The 21,903-nt window shown below is 32.7% G+C and overlaps 1 protein-coding gene across 1 annotated transcript in view; it reads right to left on the minus strand.

Annotated features, from left to right (window-relative positions):
• Positions 1 to 21,903, minus strand: part of G9a (histone-lysine N-methyltransferase G9a) — a 91,222-nt gene that overhangs the window by 41,373 nt on the left and 27,946 nt on the right. Inside the window, exon 7 of the mRNA XM_075371026.1 lies at positions 17,009 to 17,260. Within this exon, the coding sequence (XP_075227141.1) occupies positions 17,009 to 17,260 (252 nt within the window). The remainder of the gene's footprint in view (positions 1 to 17,008; positions 17,261 to 21,903) is intronic.

Raw genomic sequence — 21,903 nt, forward strand, 5'->3', positions numbered from 1 at the left:
TGACAACTGTTACTCATCTTCTTGCAGCTGAACAGAAAGCTTGTCAGCCACCAAAAAAGCTGCTTTTAACACCCACTATGTGCAAAAAAAAAAGGCTCTTGCAGGCCAAGAAAATGCTAACTGGACCAAAGAAGACTGGAACAATGTTTTCCATACATTAGAAAAGCATCAGATGAAAAACGTCTCTGGCTCATATGCAACAATCAGTTAAACATCCCCAGAAAAAAATGTTTTCTGGTTGTTTCACATTACTTCCAGTAGATGGTATGTTGAAAACTGATGGATATATCAAGATTCTGAAAAAAAAAAGGACTGTGAATTAACTTCAAAACAAATTTCCACAAGGCAAACGGTGTGTTCCAACATTTGGCACCATGCCTATTGCCAAAAAAGTGGAAAAAATTTTCAAAGAACAAACATCAAATTGCTCTCGTGGCCAGGCAACTCCACAGACTTTAACCCAATTGAAAATCTTTGGGCAACAGTCAAAAAATAATTGACTCTCAAAAACTAATTGTAACACAAAAAAAGTGTTTAATGAGCTGAAAGCAATGGAAAACTGGAATGCAATGGAAAACTCCGGAATATTTTACCAAGGAAGGTGAGGCGCCTTCCTTGGTAAAATATTCCGGAGGTAAACTAGTGCCCCCCGTTCGGATCTCCGGGTGGGGTCTACTAAGAAGGGGGTTACCAGAAAATTAAAAAATAACATTCTATGAGTCGGAGCGTGGAATGTTAGAAGCTTAAAAAAGGTTGGTAGGCTGGAAAATTTAAAAAGAGGAATGGATAAGATAAATGTGGATGTAGTAGGAATTAGTGAAGTTCGGTGGGAAGAGGAAGGCGACTTTTCAGGTGGTTTTAGAATAATAAACTCAGCTTCAAATAATGGGCAGGCAGGAGTAAGTTTCATAATGAACAAGAAGATAGGGAAGAGAGTAGAATATTTCAAAACGCATAGCAATAGAATCATTGTAATAAGGATAAAATCAAAACCTAAACCGACAACGATTGTTAACATCTATATGCCTACAAGCGCCCATGATGATAATGAGGTAGAGTGTGTATACGAAGAGATTGATGAAGCAATTAAACACGTAAAAGGAGATGAAAATTTGATAATAGTTGGAGATTGGAATGCAAGCATTGGAAAGGGCAAGGAAGGAAATATAGTAGGTGAATACAGGCTGGGAAAAAGGAATGAAAGAGGGGACAGACTTATAGAGTTTTGCACAAAGTATAATTTAATAATTGCCAACACCCAATTTAAAAATGATAATAGAAGAATATACACTTGGAAAAAGCCAGGCGATACTGCAAGGTATCAGATAGATTATATCATGGTTAAGCAAAGATTTAGGAATCAACTCGTTGACTGCAAAACTTACCCTGGAGCAGACATTGATAGCGACCATAATTTGGTGATAATGAAATGTAAATTGTGATTTAAAAACCTGAAGAAAAGGTGTCAGATGAATCGGTGGAATTTAGAGAAGCTTGAGGAAGAGGAGGTAAAGAAGATTTTTGAGGAGGACATCGCAAGAGGTCTGAATAAAAAAGATAAGGTAGAAAATGTAGAAGAAGAATGGGAGAATGTTAAAAAGGAAATTATTAAATCAGCAGAAGCGAACATAGGCAGAACAAAGAGAACTGGTAGAAAACCTTGGGTTTCAGACGATACATTGCAGCTGATGGATGAACGTAGAAAATATAAGAATGCTAGTGATGAAGAAAGTAAAAGGAACAAACTATCGACAATTAATAAATGCTATAAACAGGAAGTGCAAACTGGCGAAAGAAGAGTGGATTAAAGAAAAGTGTTCAGAAGTGGAAAGAGAACTGAACATCGGTAAAATAGACGAAGCATACAGGAAAGTTAAGGAAAATTTTGGGGTACATAAATTAAAATCTAATAATGTGTTAAACAAAGATGGTACACCAATATGTAATAGTAATACTTCAGGTGTACATGCCAACATTTGAGTATAATGATGAAGATATTGAAAAGACGTATAGCAACATTAAGGAGTTGTTAGAAAATGAACAGGATTGCAGTAAAATAATTATGGGGGACTGGAATGCAGTGGTAGGTGAAGGCGAAGATGGAAAGACTGTGGGCAAGTTCGAATTGGGAACACGAAATGAAAGAGGAGGCAGGCTGGTTGAATTTTACAAAGAGAAGAATTTGTTCATTAGGAATATATATTTTAAGAATCATAAACAAAGAAGATACATTTGGACAAGACCAACAGATGGATCTCACTTTCAGATGGATAATTTTTTTTGGTTGAAAGTAGATTCAGGAATACTGTTGAGAAGGCAAATGGGCTTCCAGAAGCTGACATAGGAAGTGATCATATTCTGTTAATGAAGGAAATGAAAATAAGATTAAAAAGAATTCAAACTGTAATGAAGGTGAAGAAATGGAATATATAGGGGCTAGAGATCATAGTGAGAGTAAAAGTGAGTGAAATGCTGAAAAAGGCAATTACATTTCATCTGCTGGTTCATTTTCCCTAATAAAAGGGAAAATGAACCAGCAGATGAAATGTGATCAACGATAAAATCATGTATGAGGGAAATTGCAGAGAAAGGAAATTGGTTTCTATGAAGGCAGCCAAGCAAAGAAACCTTGGGTAACACAATGATAGAAAAAATGGATGAAAGAAGAAAATATAAAGAAGAAGAATAGAACAGAGCAATATATCAAAGCTTGAATAACGAATTAGAGAGAAACACATAAAGATACGGAAAGGTGGCTAAAAGAACAATGTCAAGACATAGAAGATTTAGAAAAAAAAGAATTATGAGATGTATAAGAAGGTAAAATACACCACATGGGATAGAAGAAATCCTATTTATAAAATGATGGTAAAAGCATTTATACAGAGGATGAGATAAAGCAATGATGGGAAGAGTATGTAGAAGGAAACATGAAACAAGCAAAGCTGAGATGAAAGACGTTATGCAAGAAAAGTAAGACTCACCCACCAATTTTGAAATCTGAAATTACACACACTATAAAGACATAAAGAACAGGAAACTAACAGGTGTAAATGAAGTCCAACAGAACTCTTTAGATTTTAGAAGACGAAGGAAAACATTAAATATCTCAATGTGCAATACAATTTATGATACTGGAATATGGTCAAAGACTTTGGTAAAACAATAATGATTCAGATACCTAAAAAGGTTGGACCTAAAACATAGAACTATAAGCTTAATATCACATGCTGCAAAAATAATGCTGAGAGTTATGAATAGAAGGTTGATTACAAAAATCAAGAAAAATTATGAGAAAGAAAAGAGAAGAAAAATGATGGGGAAGAACAGTTGGATTAAGGAAAATAATAGGAAGAAGAGAAGCTGTAGGACTGATTAGAATGATTGGAAAAATATTTTTTGGAAGAGGAAGAGAATTGAGATTGTGTTGTACAAACACGGAAAAGGCATTCAACAGAAAAATTATTTGAGATTCTGAAAGTAATGAGAGTTGACTGGAAGGATTGGAGATTGATCAGAGAACTGTAAATGAAGCAAAAACCAGTTATGAAGATAAATGATAATCTCACAAACTGGTTAAAATTAGGCAGAGAAGTGAGACAAGGCAGCTTTTTATCACCAACACTGTTCACCCTTTATGTCGAGGAAATGTTGAAAGAAATATTGGATGGCCGAAAAGAAGTAAGCATAGGCAGTAGAAATATATATTGTCAGATTTGTTGACCATCTCCTGATTGTAGTTAAAAGTCACTCAGACATTACAAGGAATGATAGAAGCATTGGAAGTAGGGATGAAGGAATATGGGATGAAAATAAATGTGAGAAAACAAAAATCATGAAGGTGAATGAGAGGGAAGATGTTGTTACAGCATCAATGAAAAATTGAGCAAGTAAAAAGATATATATATCTCAGAACAGTACCAACTGAAGACTGGAGGAGTAAAAATGAGATTAAGATGAGAATTGCAGTGGCAACGGAAACCTTTTTTAGAAAAAAAACGTACTCTGTAGCAACATGGATCTGAACTTGAGGAAGGAATTGGTAAAATGCTGTTTCGAATATACTTTTGTAAAGTAGTGAAACATGGACACTGGGGAAAAAGGAAAAAGATAAGGTCGAGACTTTTGTGTTGTGGGTCTGGAGGAGGATGGAGAAGATAAAATGGATTGACTGAGTAAGTAACATAGAAGAATTAAGAAAAATATATAAAGGTAGAACAATATTGGCGATTATCAGGAGAAAAGGAACTGGATTGGGTACATAATTAGGGATAAAGGAATAATAAATACAGTTCTTGAAGGCTTCATTGAAGGTGAAAAAAAAAAGAGGAAGGAAGAGGCTGAAGTTAATAAATGACATAAAGGGTAGTGAAGAAAAGCAAGGAACAGAAGCAGATGGAGGCAACACTGGTGCCAGGGGCCTACCGACAGGCAAAATACTCCATCATGATGATGATGAGTGCACTTGTTGAATCGACACAGATACCAAATTGTGTATATCAAGTGATTAAGAATAAATATATATTAATTAACAGATATTCAAAAATTGTACAGGTAAGATTTTTTCTACATAAAGTTTCTTTTTATTAAATAACATCTGTGTTTGGATTAATTTGCACACTACTGTACTTATAGAAAGTATATTTTGAAGTTTATTTCTGTGCTCACTTAACTATGGGAGAAATACAGCATTTCAATTTCAGAAAAAATTTTTGTTAAAGATCTTTTTAAATAATTTTCTTTCATTTTAATCAAACTAAAATAAATATTTGTTGTCCTTATCATTAATGGTGTTTTTCTGTAAAATTCTTATTTTATAAGATATTCACCATAAAACTTTATTATAGTTTTTTGTCAATATTTAGACATTCTAATTTAAAATTCTTACATATAATATTAATGAACAAATATGCCAGCATCATGTAACTAGACGATTATAATTAAAATCAATTATTTTTTATAATATTATATCAAAATTTTATTTTTCTCTACTAACTATAAAAATATTGCTTTCTTAGGAAAGATTTCAAAAACAATGAATCATCTATTTTGACTAAATCATCAGTAAAATTAGTTTTATAAAACATGGAACTGGTTTTATAATATTAAAAAATTGTTAACAACACATCTGAAGAATAGTGGATAGACTGATAAATTGAACACTAAATATGATCAAAAATATCTGATATGGTCTATCAGTGGTTCGAAAGGATCAAGCCTAATAAAAACTATGCTTGTAAAGAAGTGGGAGAAGGAAAGAATGCCCTTTTGGTTTTTAAATCAGATCAGAAAACAGGGGGCTATCACTGTAAAATGGATGCAGAAAACTATTATGGATGAATTAAAAGTAAGCTGATGAAAAATATTTCTGAAAACTTGATTTCTATAGTAAATAATGCTCCACACTGTGTAAGTGGCCAAACTAACACTCACTTGGTGTGCGCTAGTTTGGCCACTTGACCAAGTTTGGTAAAATCGGTCCAGTACTTCTGGGGATATAAGACCTTAATTAGGCAAAATCTCAAGATACTGAGGGTAACCTTGCTCTACAGCCTCACTCCGTTGACCTTTTAAGTTGAACATTTAATAGCATCAAAGCCCCATATACAGAAGTGATCTGACCAACTTTGGACAAAATCGGTTCAGTACTTCTGGAGATATAAGGTGTGAGATACGAAACACACACATGTACATATGAACATTAAGAAAATTTCTGTCCATTTTTTTGGTTTTTTGGGTTGCTTAGGTGTCAAAACATCAAGATCCAGTGAAAATCTCATATGCCCAAATTGGATTGATTACAATACTTTCCCTTCTACAGCTATAGCTCTGCTATAACGCTAGACATGAAAGTAAAAAATGCATCCTATGCCAATTAGCGAAAGGCAGTATTGCTTGGCATGGCTAAGAGAAAAGAATATTCCACGTTCTGAAATTATTTCAAATGTTAACTTCATGAACTGGTGAGAATGTATAAATAAGCCACAATATGAGTAATATTATTTAAACAAAATATTGAAAAAAAAAGGTCATAGATACTGAGATTCTTTCCCTGTCGCCCTGAGCTAAACTCCATGGAATTTATTTGGAGTAAAAATAAAACATTACATACCTACACACAATTTAATGAATAATATCAATAAACTGAACAAAATGGTTGGGAAGAAATTTAGAGAACTGGATACCGAATTTTAGAAAAAGTGTTATGTTTACATTTTAAAGATAAAAGATGAGTATTACAAGATGGACAGAGTTATGGACAAGCAATCTGAAAGAATGATAGTTCAAATGTCAGCAACAATAGGAAATTTTATCGCAATAAAATTACCTATTCTGAATTCTTATTCATATACCTGAATTCTTTATCGCAATAAAGAATTCAGATTCTTTATTGCGATAAAGAATCTGAATCATCTGAGAATGCTACTGAGGAATGGGATTGAAGATAAAATTGAACCATTGCAATAAATTATTTAGACATGAAAGTTAATATATCTGAAAGTTTAAAGGCTTTTAATTTACAAATTTACTTGTTACAAGGTCTGTAAACAAAGTAATAAGACTGCTTCAAAAAAACGGTTTTTTTACAATCCAATTATACATAGACTCTCTCACCTCCGAAATAGTTCCCTTGGGAAGCCACGTAACATTTCAAATGGTTATCCCACTCTTCATAATAGTATTGGAACTCAGAAACCAGAATATCCTTTTATGTTCTCTACTTTTCTAAAATGGTGTCCTTAGAGGTGTTTTTTTAGTCGGCTAGTCGGGAACAGGAAAAAGTTGCCAGGACTCAAGTCAGGTTGATAATGTTGTTGAGGAAATACAGGAATGTTTCTCTTTGCCACAAACTCATTAATTGAAAGTACAGTGTGACAAGGTGCATTGTTATGATGTAGCTTCTAGTCATGGCTGGTCTGACACAGGCAACTCTTTTCCGTAGTCTTTCAAGAATTTCTCAGTAAACATATTGATTTACAGTCTGTACTGTAGGTAAAAACTCCTTATGAACAATGTCATTATTATCAAAGAAACAAATTAGCATGGTTTTGATTTCTGATTTGCTCATTTTTGCTTTTTTTGGGACATGGTAAGTTTGAAGTGTGCCAATCATTATTCTGGTGTTTTGTTTCTGGGTCGTACTCAAACATCCAAGATTCATCACCAGTAGTAACATTTTTTTTAGAAATCAGAATCAGTTTCAATTCACCCTAGAAGATCTCAGCACACTTCCATCCTGTTGTTTTTCTGTTCAACAGTGAGGTTTTTTAGGACCAATTTTGCACAAACTTTTTTCATGTCCAATTTGTTTGTCAAAATTTGATGGAATGTGATATGGTTCACATTCAATTGTTCTGCAATCATTCTGACAGTTAATCGCCAGTCGTAGCATCATATCAAGTCTCTGTTTCGCTCAACGTTCTCATCATTTTTTGATATTAACAGTCTTCCAGAGCATGGATCATCCACAACTGATTCCCGCAAACATTTGAAAATGCTTTAACCACCTAAAAACTTGGGCTCATGACAAAGTGAATTTTTGAATTTTGAAAGCGTCTCAGTAACATTCTCACAGAGTTTAACACAAAACTTGACTGCACAATGTTGCTCATAATTAGTATCACTCATTTTTGTAACGCATAACAAAAACTCGTTTCACGAAAAGTTTGTTTACGTCTCACATGGCAACAATAAACTAAAAATATTAATGCCCAATATACATCAGCTGTTCATGTAACCATATGTTTACTAGTAACTTTACAGTTTTGCCACTTTGGCTGCCAAAAAAAAAATTGGTCTCATTACTTTACTTACAGACCTTGTATAGGAAATAACTGAATATTGTATATGCATAAATGTTTATACATAAATATTTTATAGAAAATAAATATTTTTTATTACACTTTTTGTAAATAAATAAATAAATACACAAAACAAAAATAAAAAAAATACATAAAAACTAAACACATAAAAAATGTTAAAATGATCAAGAAAGACACTATGCTACATATCAAGAGACAGACAGTATTCTGTTCCTGCAAGAAAACATACGGATGCATAGGCTCAGACAAATGCTGTATGTTTCATCCCACTCTGGCACTGTAACAATATATACCTTAGCCATATCTAAAATATTCTTTTCAATCTACATGAAAACTAGACTTATAAAACTCAGACTTACTGTAATTGATTTCTTGCCCAAACAGTCAATAAAATGCAATGATATGATATGCAAGAAAATAATAATGTGAAAAAATTATAAACATTTATGAAATATATAATTGAAAAATATTTGTAATAAGAAACCTCATTAAACTAATTTATGAAAGTTCAAAAAAGTATTGTTTGTCAAAAGTTGAAAAAGCTATACGTATATGTGCACTGGAGTTCTAAATAAGTATTGACACTGCAAGAACATCCCAATCCCATAGGGGAAGACATCAACCTAGTGACGTTCCGGTCGTCGACACCCCCCCCCCCCCGTTCATTACCCAGTTGGGCTTTATTAACGGAAGTCATCTATCGCCCTCTGATTTTTTACATCTCATGGTAATAAGCCTGGCCTTGGGATGCCACCGATGTAAATGCCTCTGTACACATTTATTACCTTCACTCTGGCACAGAGTTAAAGTAATAGTGAACCATGACAGGACATCAAAAGTAAACCCATCAGGTTGGTCTATTGGAAATGTAATCTTCTCAAATCAGCTGATTTGGAAGTCAAGAGTTCCAGTGTTCAAGTCCTAGTAAAGACATTATTTTTATATGGATTTGAATACTAGATCAAGGATACCGGTGTTCTTTGGTGGTTGGGTTTCAATTAACCACACATCTCAGGAATGGTCGAACTGAGACTGTACAAGACTACACTTCATTTACACTCATACATATCATCCTCATTCATCCTCTGAAGTAATACCTGAATGGTAATTCCCAGAGGCTAAACAGGAAAAAAGAAAGAAAAGGACATCAAAAGTATCATAAACCCAGTCATTGCTTCAGTAATCCATACACATCCTGTACATCTACTGACCCTTCTAAACTTGGTCATATAATATCAATATATCTGAAAGAAAGGTCAAACCTACATAATATTATTAAACATAAATAAAAAAATATCGCTTTTATTTTCAAATCTGATAAAGATTGTCAAAAGTTATCTCAACTATAAATATCCAAAAAATTGACAATAATGTTTCACTTTTCATCATGATATTGAAATCAATAAGAGGAAATTTTTTAAAATTAATGTACACATAGGTACAGTAAATACTACAAAAATAGTCAAAGATTTACAGGTAAAAATACAATCCAAAAATAAGTCCATAAAAATTAGGCTATTAAAAATTTAACCTATTAAAATTTAATAATGCTATAATTTAAATTTAATAATAGATCATTTAATTATCTATTAGAACAAAAATTACATTAAGTTCCATTTAAAAAAAAAATCACTTAATAGAAAAACCAAACCCAACCTAAACCACACAATTACAGACCAAGGCATGAGCTGGAATCCATCCTACCCACATTAACGAAGGAACATCAGTAAACATTTTAAGACTGTCATACACATAGAAATAGTAACAAATGCTTCCACTTCAAGCCTTCTGCTTAAAATATTGCTTCAAACTATAACTGCAGCCTACGTGATAAATAATAATGATTATCAAATAACATAAAAGTAAATTTCATTATTAATTCACAAATGAATCAGTAGTTGAGAACAGCAAACCCCTATTCTACAAATTAATTAAAACTATCAATGAAATTAAGGTGGGTTTGTACCTTCTTCACATAAATGTAACAAAAATACAAAAATAAAACATTCATCCACTTATTGTAATAAAATATAAAAAATTATAATACATTAATTAAAAAATATTTTAACTTCATGCATGTACAAAATTAAAAATTAAACAAACATAAAAAATTACCTTCAAATTAGTCACATCTAATTTAAAAATATGTACAACAAATAAAAGTAGGTAAAAAAATAATAACATTGGCAGAACTTATAAATACCAACAAAGGTGAATACATTTTATAAAAATAAAATAAAAAGATACATTAAAATAATTAAACACACAAAATAATGGATTATGCTAAATATAAAACTAGTAATGATTAAAATAATAACTAATATACAAAGACATCAACATCAAATATGGATTCAAAGAATTTGGCACAGTGAGGAAAAAATAAAGCAAAACTAAAATAAAAATAACACTTCAAAAAAATAAACAGAAAATAATAAATATAATCACAGAACACCATAAAACCTCTCATAATAAAGATAACATAGGAAAACCTATTCTATGTGAGAAAATTCATGATGTGATATATTTCCTATAGTTCTGAAAATTTGCTTAAAAAATAATAATAATTTGCCTTCTTTATTTTTTCTTTGAATAGCACTTTGGACTCCTAGACAATTTTAATTAATTTTCTTTAGGTTGTGCAAGCATCCCTGGAAGTAATCTGACAATAGCATATTCAGTCTTGTTCTACTGCCCTGACATGTAGAAGTGATCATCTCTATTGAAATTGAATAGAAATAAACATACCTTTTCAACTGAGGGGGGGATTTCATTACAGAGAAAATGAACAAGATGAAGACAGAAAAGTTCAACAAACAACAAAAAGAATGAGTAGTTAAGTTATAAACTATTAAGAATCCATCCACATCTGAGGCCATCTACATCTCATATTTTTCTACAGCCACCTCAATATTTTGTTATTAAACTTTCAATTAACATGCTTGAAAAAAATCTTCTCATACACAAAGCTGATAATTAAAATTGGCAGGTAGTCAAATTTCTCTATGACCTCTGTACCCCACCCAAGATGGAACTTCAAAAAGGCTAATTGGAGGAAAATTTTTCTAGGAATCTGGAATTTCTAGGATTCTGGTATCAATGCGGAATTTTTATTAAACTGGAAAATACGCAAAACTTTGGCAGGCCAGATTCTTCACTGACAATGCAGACCGGTAGCATGCCCAGAGTTCAAGCAATCAAAGGTAGTAGCCATTTTAAAACCAGGGAAACCAGCAAACTTACCTAAGAGCTATAGGCCTATAGCATTGCTATCACTGACATATAAATTACTAGAAAGTATTATCTACAACAGAATCTGTCAGAGGATATATGCTGTTATACCAATTGAACAAGCAGGCTTTAGGCCAAAATGAAGTTGCACCGACTAAGTTCTCTCGCTCACAACGTACATTGAAGCAGGTTCAAAAAAATCTTAAAACCTCTGCTGCATTTGTTGATTTATCAGCCGTTTATGACACTGTCTGGAGAGAAGGCATGATGTGTAAGGTCCTCCATGTAATCCCATGCAAACTAACATTTCGCCTTCTTATTAACATGTTGAACGACAGAATGTTCCAAGTTACAATGGGATTTGATATAAGCTCACCAAGGAAACTCCAGAACGGCCTGCCACAAGGGTCAGTACTTGCGCCTCTCCTTTTCAGCCTTTATGTTGCAGACATGCCAGAGACAAGATCTAAAAAGCATGGCTACGCCGATGACTGGGTGCTAACAATAAAATGTAAATCATCTGAAGAGTCAGAGGAGGTCCTGATGGCTGACCTGGAGAAATCGGGAAGGTACTTTCGGAGATGGTGCTTCAACCAAATGCTAGTAAAACAGAGGTATCATGCTTCCATCTGAGTAACAAGTTCGTAAATAGGGAGCTTAAAATTCTATTCGAGAATACATGGCTCTTTCACAATAAGACACCAAAACACCTAGGTATGACACTTGATAGAACGCTTCATTTAAGGAGCATCTAATGAAAACTGCAGAGAAATTGAAAGTGAAAAACAACATCATACATAAGCTCTGTGGAACAACGTGGGGAGCATCATCTTCCACTTTGCGCAAATCGGCTCTGAACCTGGTTATCTCGGCTGCTGAATACTATGCGCCAGTGTGGCTTAACAGCCCTTATGTTCATAGAATTGATGCTCAAGTTAATAACACTATGAGAATGATAGCCGGGGTTATCAGGTCTACTCCTGTGAATGGCTCCTGGTACTGAGCCACATACCACCCCCAAACCTGCGCCATATGAACGCTCTTGTAAGAGAGTACAAGAAGTTTATGGACAATCGAAACCTACCAATACATGAGAACATTGAGGATCCCAATCGTGGTCGCATTCGATCTAGAAAGCCACCTATCAAAAAAGCAATTGCTGCCACAAAGGACAGATTTAACCTAACTAATGCCTGGCGTCAAGAATGGACCACAAAGCAGAATAACCAAATCCCATGTATTACTCAAAGGCCACCGGGTTTTGACTTGCCACATAAGACATGGTCAACACTAAACAGAATACGAACTCAGCATGGTGGGTGCGCCTATTTCCTGTATAAATGGAAAATTAAACTAAAATAATGGAATACTAAAATGGTATGGATACTAAAATAATGGAAAATTAAATTAAAATAAAATGTGGTGAAAATCAAACTCTTAAACACATCACAGAAGTTTACCCTAAGACAGCTTATGAAGGGAATCCTGAAGATTTCCTGATGGGACTCCAGAATCAGTAGCATATATTAATTTGTTAAATCTTTCTTTGTAATTTTTGACTGTAATTGGAGTTGTGTTTTGGTGCCATATGCTAAATAAAATAATATTATTTTAAAATACTTTAAATAATTATTTTTTCTACTTACTTTATTGCTATAGCTCAAATTCCAGTTGCTGTCGTCGGTTGATTCTAAAGAGCTCGTGTCTGATTCTTAATTCACATTTATTAGAAAATTGTTGATGTGCACTTCATATAAATGTTCATCTTCAATGTATTTTTTTTCAACGTTGACAACATGCTCGCAGATATTGCTCCATTCAGCTTCACACACTTTATGAAATTCCTCTTTAGCTAACTTAAGATCGTCTGACCTGTTAAAAGTTGTATTTATTTAGCTACTTGCCCTTTCACTTGACTCCAAATCATATCAATGGCATTTAAGTCAGGGTGATAAGGTGACAACCATAGAACTGTGTGACCATAATTTTTGAAGATGTCATCTATTTTCTTTTGATTTTCTTTGTGTAAATTTTATATCATATAATTCAGTTTTTATCATAGCATGAGAACAGTTAATTCGTTGTTCAGCTAACCAGTTTATCACATCACTTTTTAAAGTTTCAATTTGGTTGCTTTTGTAGCAGAATGTTGTGATACGATGCGTTATCTAGTACAATGACCAACCGAGGTGGCAAGTTGGGAATACACTTCTCCCGTAACCATTTCATGTACTTTTCAGAATCCATTGGTTTGTGATAATCTCTTTTCTTACTTGACTCATATATAAGTAAAGCACTGTTAATGAATCCTTTATTACAGCCTGCATGAACAATTATTAATAGTGAGCCCTTGAATACTGGTGTTTTCAGTCCCTCATGAAGGTTTGTTGTGTCTACCCATGATTTTGGTATTGCATGACTACTGTGACTGTAGGTTTCATCTGTGTAGACAATCGGTCTTCCTTCTTCAAAAAACAGGGAAATTTGTCGTAGAAATTTCATTCTATGCATTTTAATGTCATGCTGTTCTATCAGTAATTTCCATTTGTCTTCTGTTTTTTCCATCTAAACTCCATTTTATGTAACATTCTTCTTAAAGATCTTTCACTCCCTTTGAAATTAATTTCACTTTTGTGGGTTTTTACAGAATTCTCTTCACAGTAGGGACGTATTTTTTGGTTACATAAAATTTAGTCATTAAACGCCTTAAAGCATTCATGTCAAATGAATCTAAATTGTACAGTACTGGGGTGATTTACATGTTTTCTCGGCAAAACAAACACAGATGGCTTCTCAAGTTTCATTTGATTTCCCTTCTGCTAGAATTAATTGGACCATTCGTTCTGATACTTTTGTCACTTGAACAACTGTATTCCACACTTTAGTTTTCCCCACTGTTACAGCAATGTTTTATAAACATTGAATACAATTTCCCTTGCCTGACTACGAACTACTGTACCTTTTCCTCCTAACTTGGGCATTTAAAAAAAAAACTATATTGAAATATCAAAATATCTATATTGAATTTATGACAAAGCCTTAAATGAAAACAAAACAACAAATAGTAAAAATAAACCACTAACAGCTATTCACTTCATTAAGTAAAATATACACCACAATAAATGCTTCTATAATAACCACTTCTAGAACATAATTACATGCAACATCTGAAATATGATTCTTCACCATACAACGATTACAGTATATTAAAAATAAGTAAATGAAATTCTTAGAATTGTGTGCTGTGTTTACAATTCATAAATAGCACATTAGTCATGTGATACATGAATGATTCTACTATTATTAGTTGCTATACAACAGGAAGTAGGCCTAGATCACATCAATATATAATTTAGAATAAAACTCAACAATTACATATGCTACAGCAAGTTTATGAAACCTTTTTTCATATATTATCATATCACAAAAGACATATAGAAAATGACAATGTTTTTAGTTTGCTTGTTACAGAGGCCAAAGCATGCAAAATGCTAGTACACAGGCTTTCAGTCCCTGTGCCAACATATGTGCCGATACATTTACATAATATTAGTTAAATTTTTTAAATGAAACACTAGCAAAAACAGAAAAATATTTTTCAAGTAAAGTTTATATAGTATTATATAATGTGATTTGAAATTTTTTGTTTGATATAACTGAAATAACAAAGAACATTCAGAAATCATTGATAAACAAACAACGTATAACTAGATGTGTATGTTGATCACTACATTAAATAAAAAATTGAACTCTAGTTTTTATTTATTTATTTGATATATTAGAAAGTATATAATATAAACATAAATTAATAAGTGAAAACCTTTAATAAATGGGATTTGAAGATAAATTTTAATAAAAGTATCTAGTGGCTGGTACAGAAGAAGATGATTATAGATGGAAATATCATCAAGGCATGTGAGGACTTGGCCAAGTACCTTGGCTCTATATTATCACAAGAAGGAAATAGATATAAATCATTGTATAACTTTGGAGAGGATGGCTATTCAGTAGGGCAATTCTTTGTGGTGGTCTGAAGGAATATGAAAAGCAACTAATTACAGGTTGTAAAAGAGAGTTATGGAGAACATTTTACTGTATGGGTCAGAAGCTTGGGAAATTAGAACAAGAGATGAGGGAAGAAGCTGTGAAGATGGATGCGCTGCACAGGAGTTGTGGAGTTTCTAGAATGTAATGCATGAGAAATGAGGAGATCAGAAGAAGGGACAGAAGATTGGGACAACTGGTAAAGTGACTGATGTTTTGGAGGGAAGAAGGTTACAATGGTACGGGCATGTTTGGAAAACAAAGGAGTATAAATGTCCTAGCAGATTGTTGGAATGGATCCAGGAGAGAGGAGGAAATGTGGATGACCTACAAGGCAGTGGATGTCTGGAGTGAAGGAGGCGATAAAGAGAAGGAATTTGAAGGAAAAAAGTTGGCAGGATAGAAGAGTTTGGTGGTTAGGATGTGAGAGATGGCCTTTATAGCTGTAAACACTCGCCTAGAATTAATAACCTAAAACAAACACTTATGAAGTGATTGAAAAATTTCTAATATTTATAAAACCAAGATTGAATTTTTTTTTGACAAATCCAATTATAATGGATCATGTAACTATTTTTATTGTTATAATTTGTTTATGTTCTATGATATTCATACACACATTCACATACGTGCGTGCATGCATGCATGCACACACAGATATACACACACATATATATACATGCACATACGCACACACAGTATCATTTCGTCCATTTACTAACATATTTCAATATTTCATTTCCATACTTTCTAGTTTATTTTTTTTGTTGAACTAAAATAAACATTCAAATAGCACTTCAGGAATGGCCTTTGTATACTTGTATTTAATCAAGATGAAAGTCAAAAAACATGTTTACAGCTGATGTTCAAGTCAATGAACAATAGTTCATTGACTTGGAAAATTTTTTTCCAGTTGAACTGATAAACTTAACAGAAAACAGTTGTAACTTCCAATTCAATTAATTATTTCAAAAATAGTTTATTTGTATTAAAAACTCTATAAATGGAACTTCCTACATTAAAAAACAAGACAACAGTCCTCTTTGCTTTTGGGAAAACTAAAATTTAAAATTATTAACTTGGCACTTTTAACATAACTCCCACATCAAGTCTGGAAATCAAAAAGTTAAATCTTTACCTAGACTTTCCACCTGCGTCATACTTAAATGAAGAATTTCAAAACCACAATTCTCATTTGAGTTGTGAAGAATAAAAAATTACAGTAATAAAAATAAATCACGGAGATTATTTTATGCATAAAAAAAATGTTTCCATTTCTAAGAGATAAGTAACAGCACACTGAGTTCAAATGATAAGAATTTTTTCTATGATAATCCTAATTGTTTAAAACTGAATTAACAAAAAATGTTATAAGAAAGTGTAATTAGAGTTTTTTCAAACACAAGATTGGCCAGAACCATCACTGAACAAAGCAGAACATTTTGGAACAGTGTTTTTAAGGATAAAATGGATATTCTTATAATCTCAAAGTAAAAGTATTCCTGAGCAACTGTATTAGTTCAACCTAAAAATTAGTTGGGTGACTTCAACCTGTTTCAGACATTCTTAAGATTCTACCACAACGATAATTGTTATCAAAGAGAAAGTGGCATATGTCACACTCACCTACCAGTATTTCAACTTATCTTAAATCACACCTGTGTAGTTTTCACATATATTGCATATCATTCTGTAAATTCCAAGCAAGTAGTTTTCAACTGAACAACAGCTTCTATTACATAATTAAACACAGAAATAAGACAGATGTAGATTTTTTTAAAAATGTTAATATAAGAAATCCGAATATGAGTTTGAATATGAGAGGCTTACAGTAACTAAAACAACAGACAAATAAAATAAAAAATAAATTGCAGCAACACAATATAATGGCAAGACAAACAAGACAGACAGACCTGCCACTAGGAGGTGTGGTAATAGTACAAGCGACATGCAACAACTTGTCTAACTTGTCCTTCAATCCAGTGTCAGGCAATCCTTCTGATGAAATCTTCAAACCAGATGGCAAAACAAGATTAACAGGAGGAACGAGCGGTTTATCTTTATCATCAACAAGATTAAATTTTTTATCTTCTACATCTTCATCTTCATACTTAACTTCAACAGGATCAACATAACAACCACTAAATGTCATCTTAGCTGATGGTCTGTAAAATATAAAAAACAAAAAATAATTTTTTTATTTTACATAAGAAGAAGTCAAAATATTAATAAAAAAAAACTTTTCAAGTTCAGGACTTTTTTTCAAGCTTTGCAAGAAGCATTTTGTAATGTTGATCTATTTCCACATTATGGCTAAATGTCAAAGCCACACAACAGAAATTTAGAAATACTAGTTTAGGGATAACAGAGTAAATAACAAACTTTTACTCCCATAAACATTCCAATACAAATAATATTGAATAAAGAATTTTACAAGAACTTCTCAATATACTTAAGTAACAATTATTTAAGATTAATTAAAACCTAAACCTTTTAACATCTCTATCCAGTAATAAAAACAACAATCAAAAGCAGAAATATAATTTATAACAAACGTTTAATTTTAACTTTTTTCAGAACAAGCGTTCAGTTGGATTTGTTTTACATACATGATTCAAAGATTAAAAAGCTGAACTGACTGCTATTCTTTGTTAGGATAATGTTTACTCAAGTTTACATACAAATTTCTAAGTAGAAATAAAACACTGAAAACAATGAGAGAAATTACATGATAATTACTAATCAAGACAGCTAATTCACTTCAATGTTAAAAAAGAGGATATATTCTTTTTTTTTTGTCTTCAGTCATTTGACTGGTTTGATGCAGCTCTCCAAGATTCCCTATCTAGTGCTAGTCGTTTCATTTCAGTATACCCTCTACATCCTACATCCTTAACAATTTGTTTTACATATTCCAAACTTGGCCTGCCTACACAATTTTTTCCTTCTACCTGTCCTTCCAATATTAAAGCGACTATTCCAGGATGCCTTAGTATGTGGCCTATAACTCTATCTCTTCTTTTAACTATATTTTTCCAAATGCTTCTTTCTTCATCTATTTGCCGCAATACCGCTTCATTTGTCACTTTATCCACCCATCTGATTTTTAACATTCTCCTATAGCACCACATTTCAAAAGCTTCTAATCTTTTCTTCTCAGATACTCCGATTGTCCAAGTTTCATTTCCATATAAAGCGACACTCCAAACATATAATTTCAAAAATCTTTTCCTGACATTTAAATTAATTTTTGATGTAAACAAATTATATTTCTTACTGAAGGCTCGTTTCGCTTGTGCTATTCGGCATTTTATATCGCTCCTGCTTCGTCCATCTTTAGTAATTCTACTTCCCAAATAACAAAATTCTTCTACCTCTGTAATCTTTTCTCCTCCTATTTTCACATTGAGTGGTCCATTTTTGTTATTTCTACTACATTTCATTACTTTTGTTTTGTTCTTGTTTATTTTCATGCGATAGTTCTTGCGTAGGACTCCATCTATGCCGTTCATTGTTTCTTCTAAATCCTTTTTATTCTCGGCTAGAATTACTATATCATCAGCAAATCGTAGCATCTTTATCTTTTCACCTTGTACTGTTACTCCGAATCTAAATTGTTCTTTAACATCATTAACTGCTAGTTCCATGTAAAGATTAAAAAGTAACGGAGATAGGAAACATCCTTGTCGGACTCCCTTTCTCATTACGGCTTCTTTCTTATGTTCTTCAATTATTACTATTGCTGTTTGGTTCCTGTACATGTTAGCAATTGTTCTTCTATCTCTGTATTTGAACCCTAATTTTTTTTAAATGCTGAACATTTTACTCCAGTCTACGTTATCGAATGCCTTTTCTAGGTCTATTAACGCCAAGTATGTTGGTTTGTTTTTCTTTAATCTTCCTTCTACTATTAATCTGAGGCCTAAAATTGCTTCCCTTGTCCCTATACTTTTCCTGAAACCAAATTGGTCTTCTCCTAACACTTCTTCCACTCTCCTCTCAATTCTTCTGTATAGAATTCTAGTTAAGATTTTTGATGCATGACTAGTTAAACTAATTGTTCTCTCTTCTTCACATTTATCTGCCCCTGCTTACTAGGGTATCATGACTATAACACTTTTTTTGAAGTCTGACGGAAATTCCCCTTTTTCATAAATATTACACACCAGTCTGTATAATCTGTGATATATTCCCAACCTGCATAGCACAGTAATTCTACAGGTATTCCGTCTATTCCAGGAGCCTTTCTACCATTCAAATCTTTTAATGCTCTCTTAAATTCAGATCTCAGTATTGTTTCTCCCATTTCATCCTCCTCAACTTCCTCTTCTTCTATAACACCATTTTCTAATTCATTTCCTCCGTATAACTCTTCAATATATTCCACCCATCTATCGACTTTACCTTTCGTATTATATATTGGTATATCTTTGTTTAACACATTATTAGATTTTAATTTACGTACCCCAAAATTTTCCTTAACTTTCCTGTATGCTCCGTCTATTTTACCAATGTTCATTTCTCTTTCCACTTCTGAACACTATTCTTTAATCCACTCTTCTTCTGCCAGTTTGCCCTTCCTGTTTATAGCATTTCTTAATTGCCGATAGTTGTTTTTACTTTCTTCATCACTAGCATCCTTATATTTTCTATGTTCATCCATCAGCTGCAATATATCATCTGAAACCCAAGGTTTTCTACCAGTTCTCTTTATTCCGCCTAAGTTTGCTTCTGCTGATTTAAGAATTTCCTTTTTAACATTCTCCCATTCTTCTTCTACATTTTCTACCTTATCTTTTTTACTCAGACCTCTTGCGATGTCCTCCTCAAAAATCCTCTTTACCTCCTCTTCCTCAAGCTTCTCTAAATTCCACCGATTCATCTGACACCTTTTCTTCAGGTTTTTAAATCACAATTTACATTTCATTATCACCAAATTATGGTCGCTATCAATGTCTGCTCCAGGGTAAGTTTTGCAGTCAACGAGTTGATTTCTAAATCTTTGCTTAACCATGATATAATCTATCTGATACCTTACAGTATCGCCTGGCTTTTTCCAAGTGTATATTCTTCTATTATGATTTTTAAATTGGGTGTTGGCAATTACTAAATTATACTTCGTGCTAAACTCTATAAGTCGGTCCCCTCTTTCATTCCTTTTGCCCAGCTCGTATTCACCCACTATATTTCCTTCCTTGCCTTTTCCAATGCTTGCATTCCAATCTCCAACTATTATTAAATTTTCATCTCCTTTTACGTGTTTAATTGCTTCCTCAATCTCTTCGTACACACACTCTACCTCATCATCATCATGGGCGCTTGTAGGCATATAGACGTTAACAATCGTTGTCGGTTTAGGTTTTGATTTTATCCTTATTACAATGATTCTATTGCTATGCGTTTTGAAATACTCTACTCTCTTCCCTATCTTCTTGTTCATTATGAAACCTACTCCTGCCTGCCTATTATTTGAAGCTGAGTTAAATATTCTAAAATCACCTGACCAAAAGTCGCCTTCCTCTTCCCACCGAACCTCACTAATTCCTACTACATCCACATTTATCCTATTTTCTGGTGACCCCTTCCTTAAAAAAAGTAAGTTATAGTTGAAGTGTGGTGACAAAATAATTAATTTAATCTTTTTGTTGCTAATATTTTGACCTAATCTTCAATGCAACAGATAAAATTAGACTACAAAAATTATTCTCCGATTCATTTTTAAAGTTTTTCTAGTTTTATCACTAGTATATTCCAATCCTGATAATACAATATCATAATTCTCTTTTCCAATCCTGACTGACCCCGAGAAAGGCATAGGGGAAGACATCCTCCATGTGATGGTTTTGGTTGCCATGCCACCTCCTCCGTAGCCACCACTTATGGGCTTTACCAGAGGTCACCTTCAATACCTCGGCAATGACATCTTTCAATGTAGCCTCAGCCAGGGTGCCATCTATGCAAATGCCACAAGCCAAATTCCCATTGGTGTAATACTAACATAAACTCCAAACATAACACATTTAGCCAAATCTCAAACAAGACTGAATGACTTTCTAAGAATGAAGGAAATGAACTCTACCTACCCGAAAGGTAAAAATGAATTATTTATATAATTATAATTTCAACTTAAACATTCATTAATAGTAGCTATGTTCAAGCGCTTTTGTAGATCATTACTCCATCATCAGGAATAATTATATAATATTTATTACAAATATTTACTTCACATATCAATAATTGTAATAAAATAAATATAACAATTGATTGTCAGAGGTAAAATAAAGTCGTTATTCGTCATGTCAGTATGAAGGTCACAATTGTTATGTTTATTAGTATGAAACAGTTTCACCAACCCTAAGATTCAAAATTATTGTTTAATATTTGTTTAAATAAGATATCATTTTCAAAATTAGTTTGTTCATTTATCAGTCTTTTATTATTTAAGTATATATAATATTTTTCTAAAATATTTGTTTTATGAAGGTTATTATAATATTCAAGAATTATAATAAAATTATTTGGGTTGTAACCTTCATAAAACAAATATTTTAGAAAAATCCACACCATGATGATCGTTTGAGAACTGTCAAATGATAACACAGTCACGCTCCCTTCTGCACAGTACAACAGACATGCTATCAGAACCAAAATAAAATCTTTTCCAACAAGAAAAACCTGGCAGTTTACCAGATAAAAAACACGTACAAGACAACATCCAACCCCCTACGTATGGTGATTTCGCAAAGTTCAATTTGTACAATGTAAGCACCCTGTGCATTTAATTGCCAAATTTTAACCATCTAATGAT

The sequence above is a fragment of the Lycorma delicatula genome, chromosome 7 (assembly GCF_047948215.1).
Source record: "Lycorma delicatula isolate Av1 chromosome 7, ASM4794821v1, whole genome shotgun sequence".
Classification (NCBI taxonomy): Eukaryota; Metazoa; Arthropoda; class Insecta; order Hemiptera; family Fulgoridae; genus Lycorma; species Lycorma delicatula.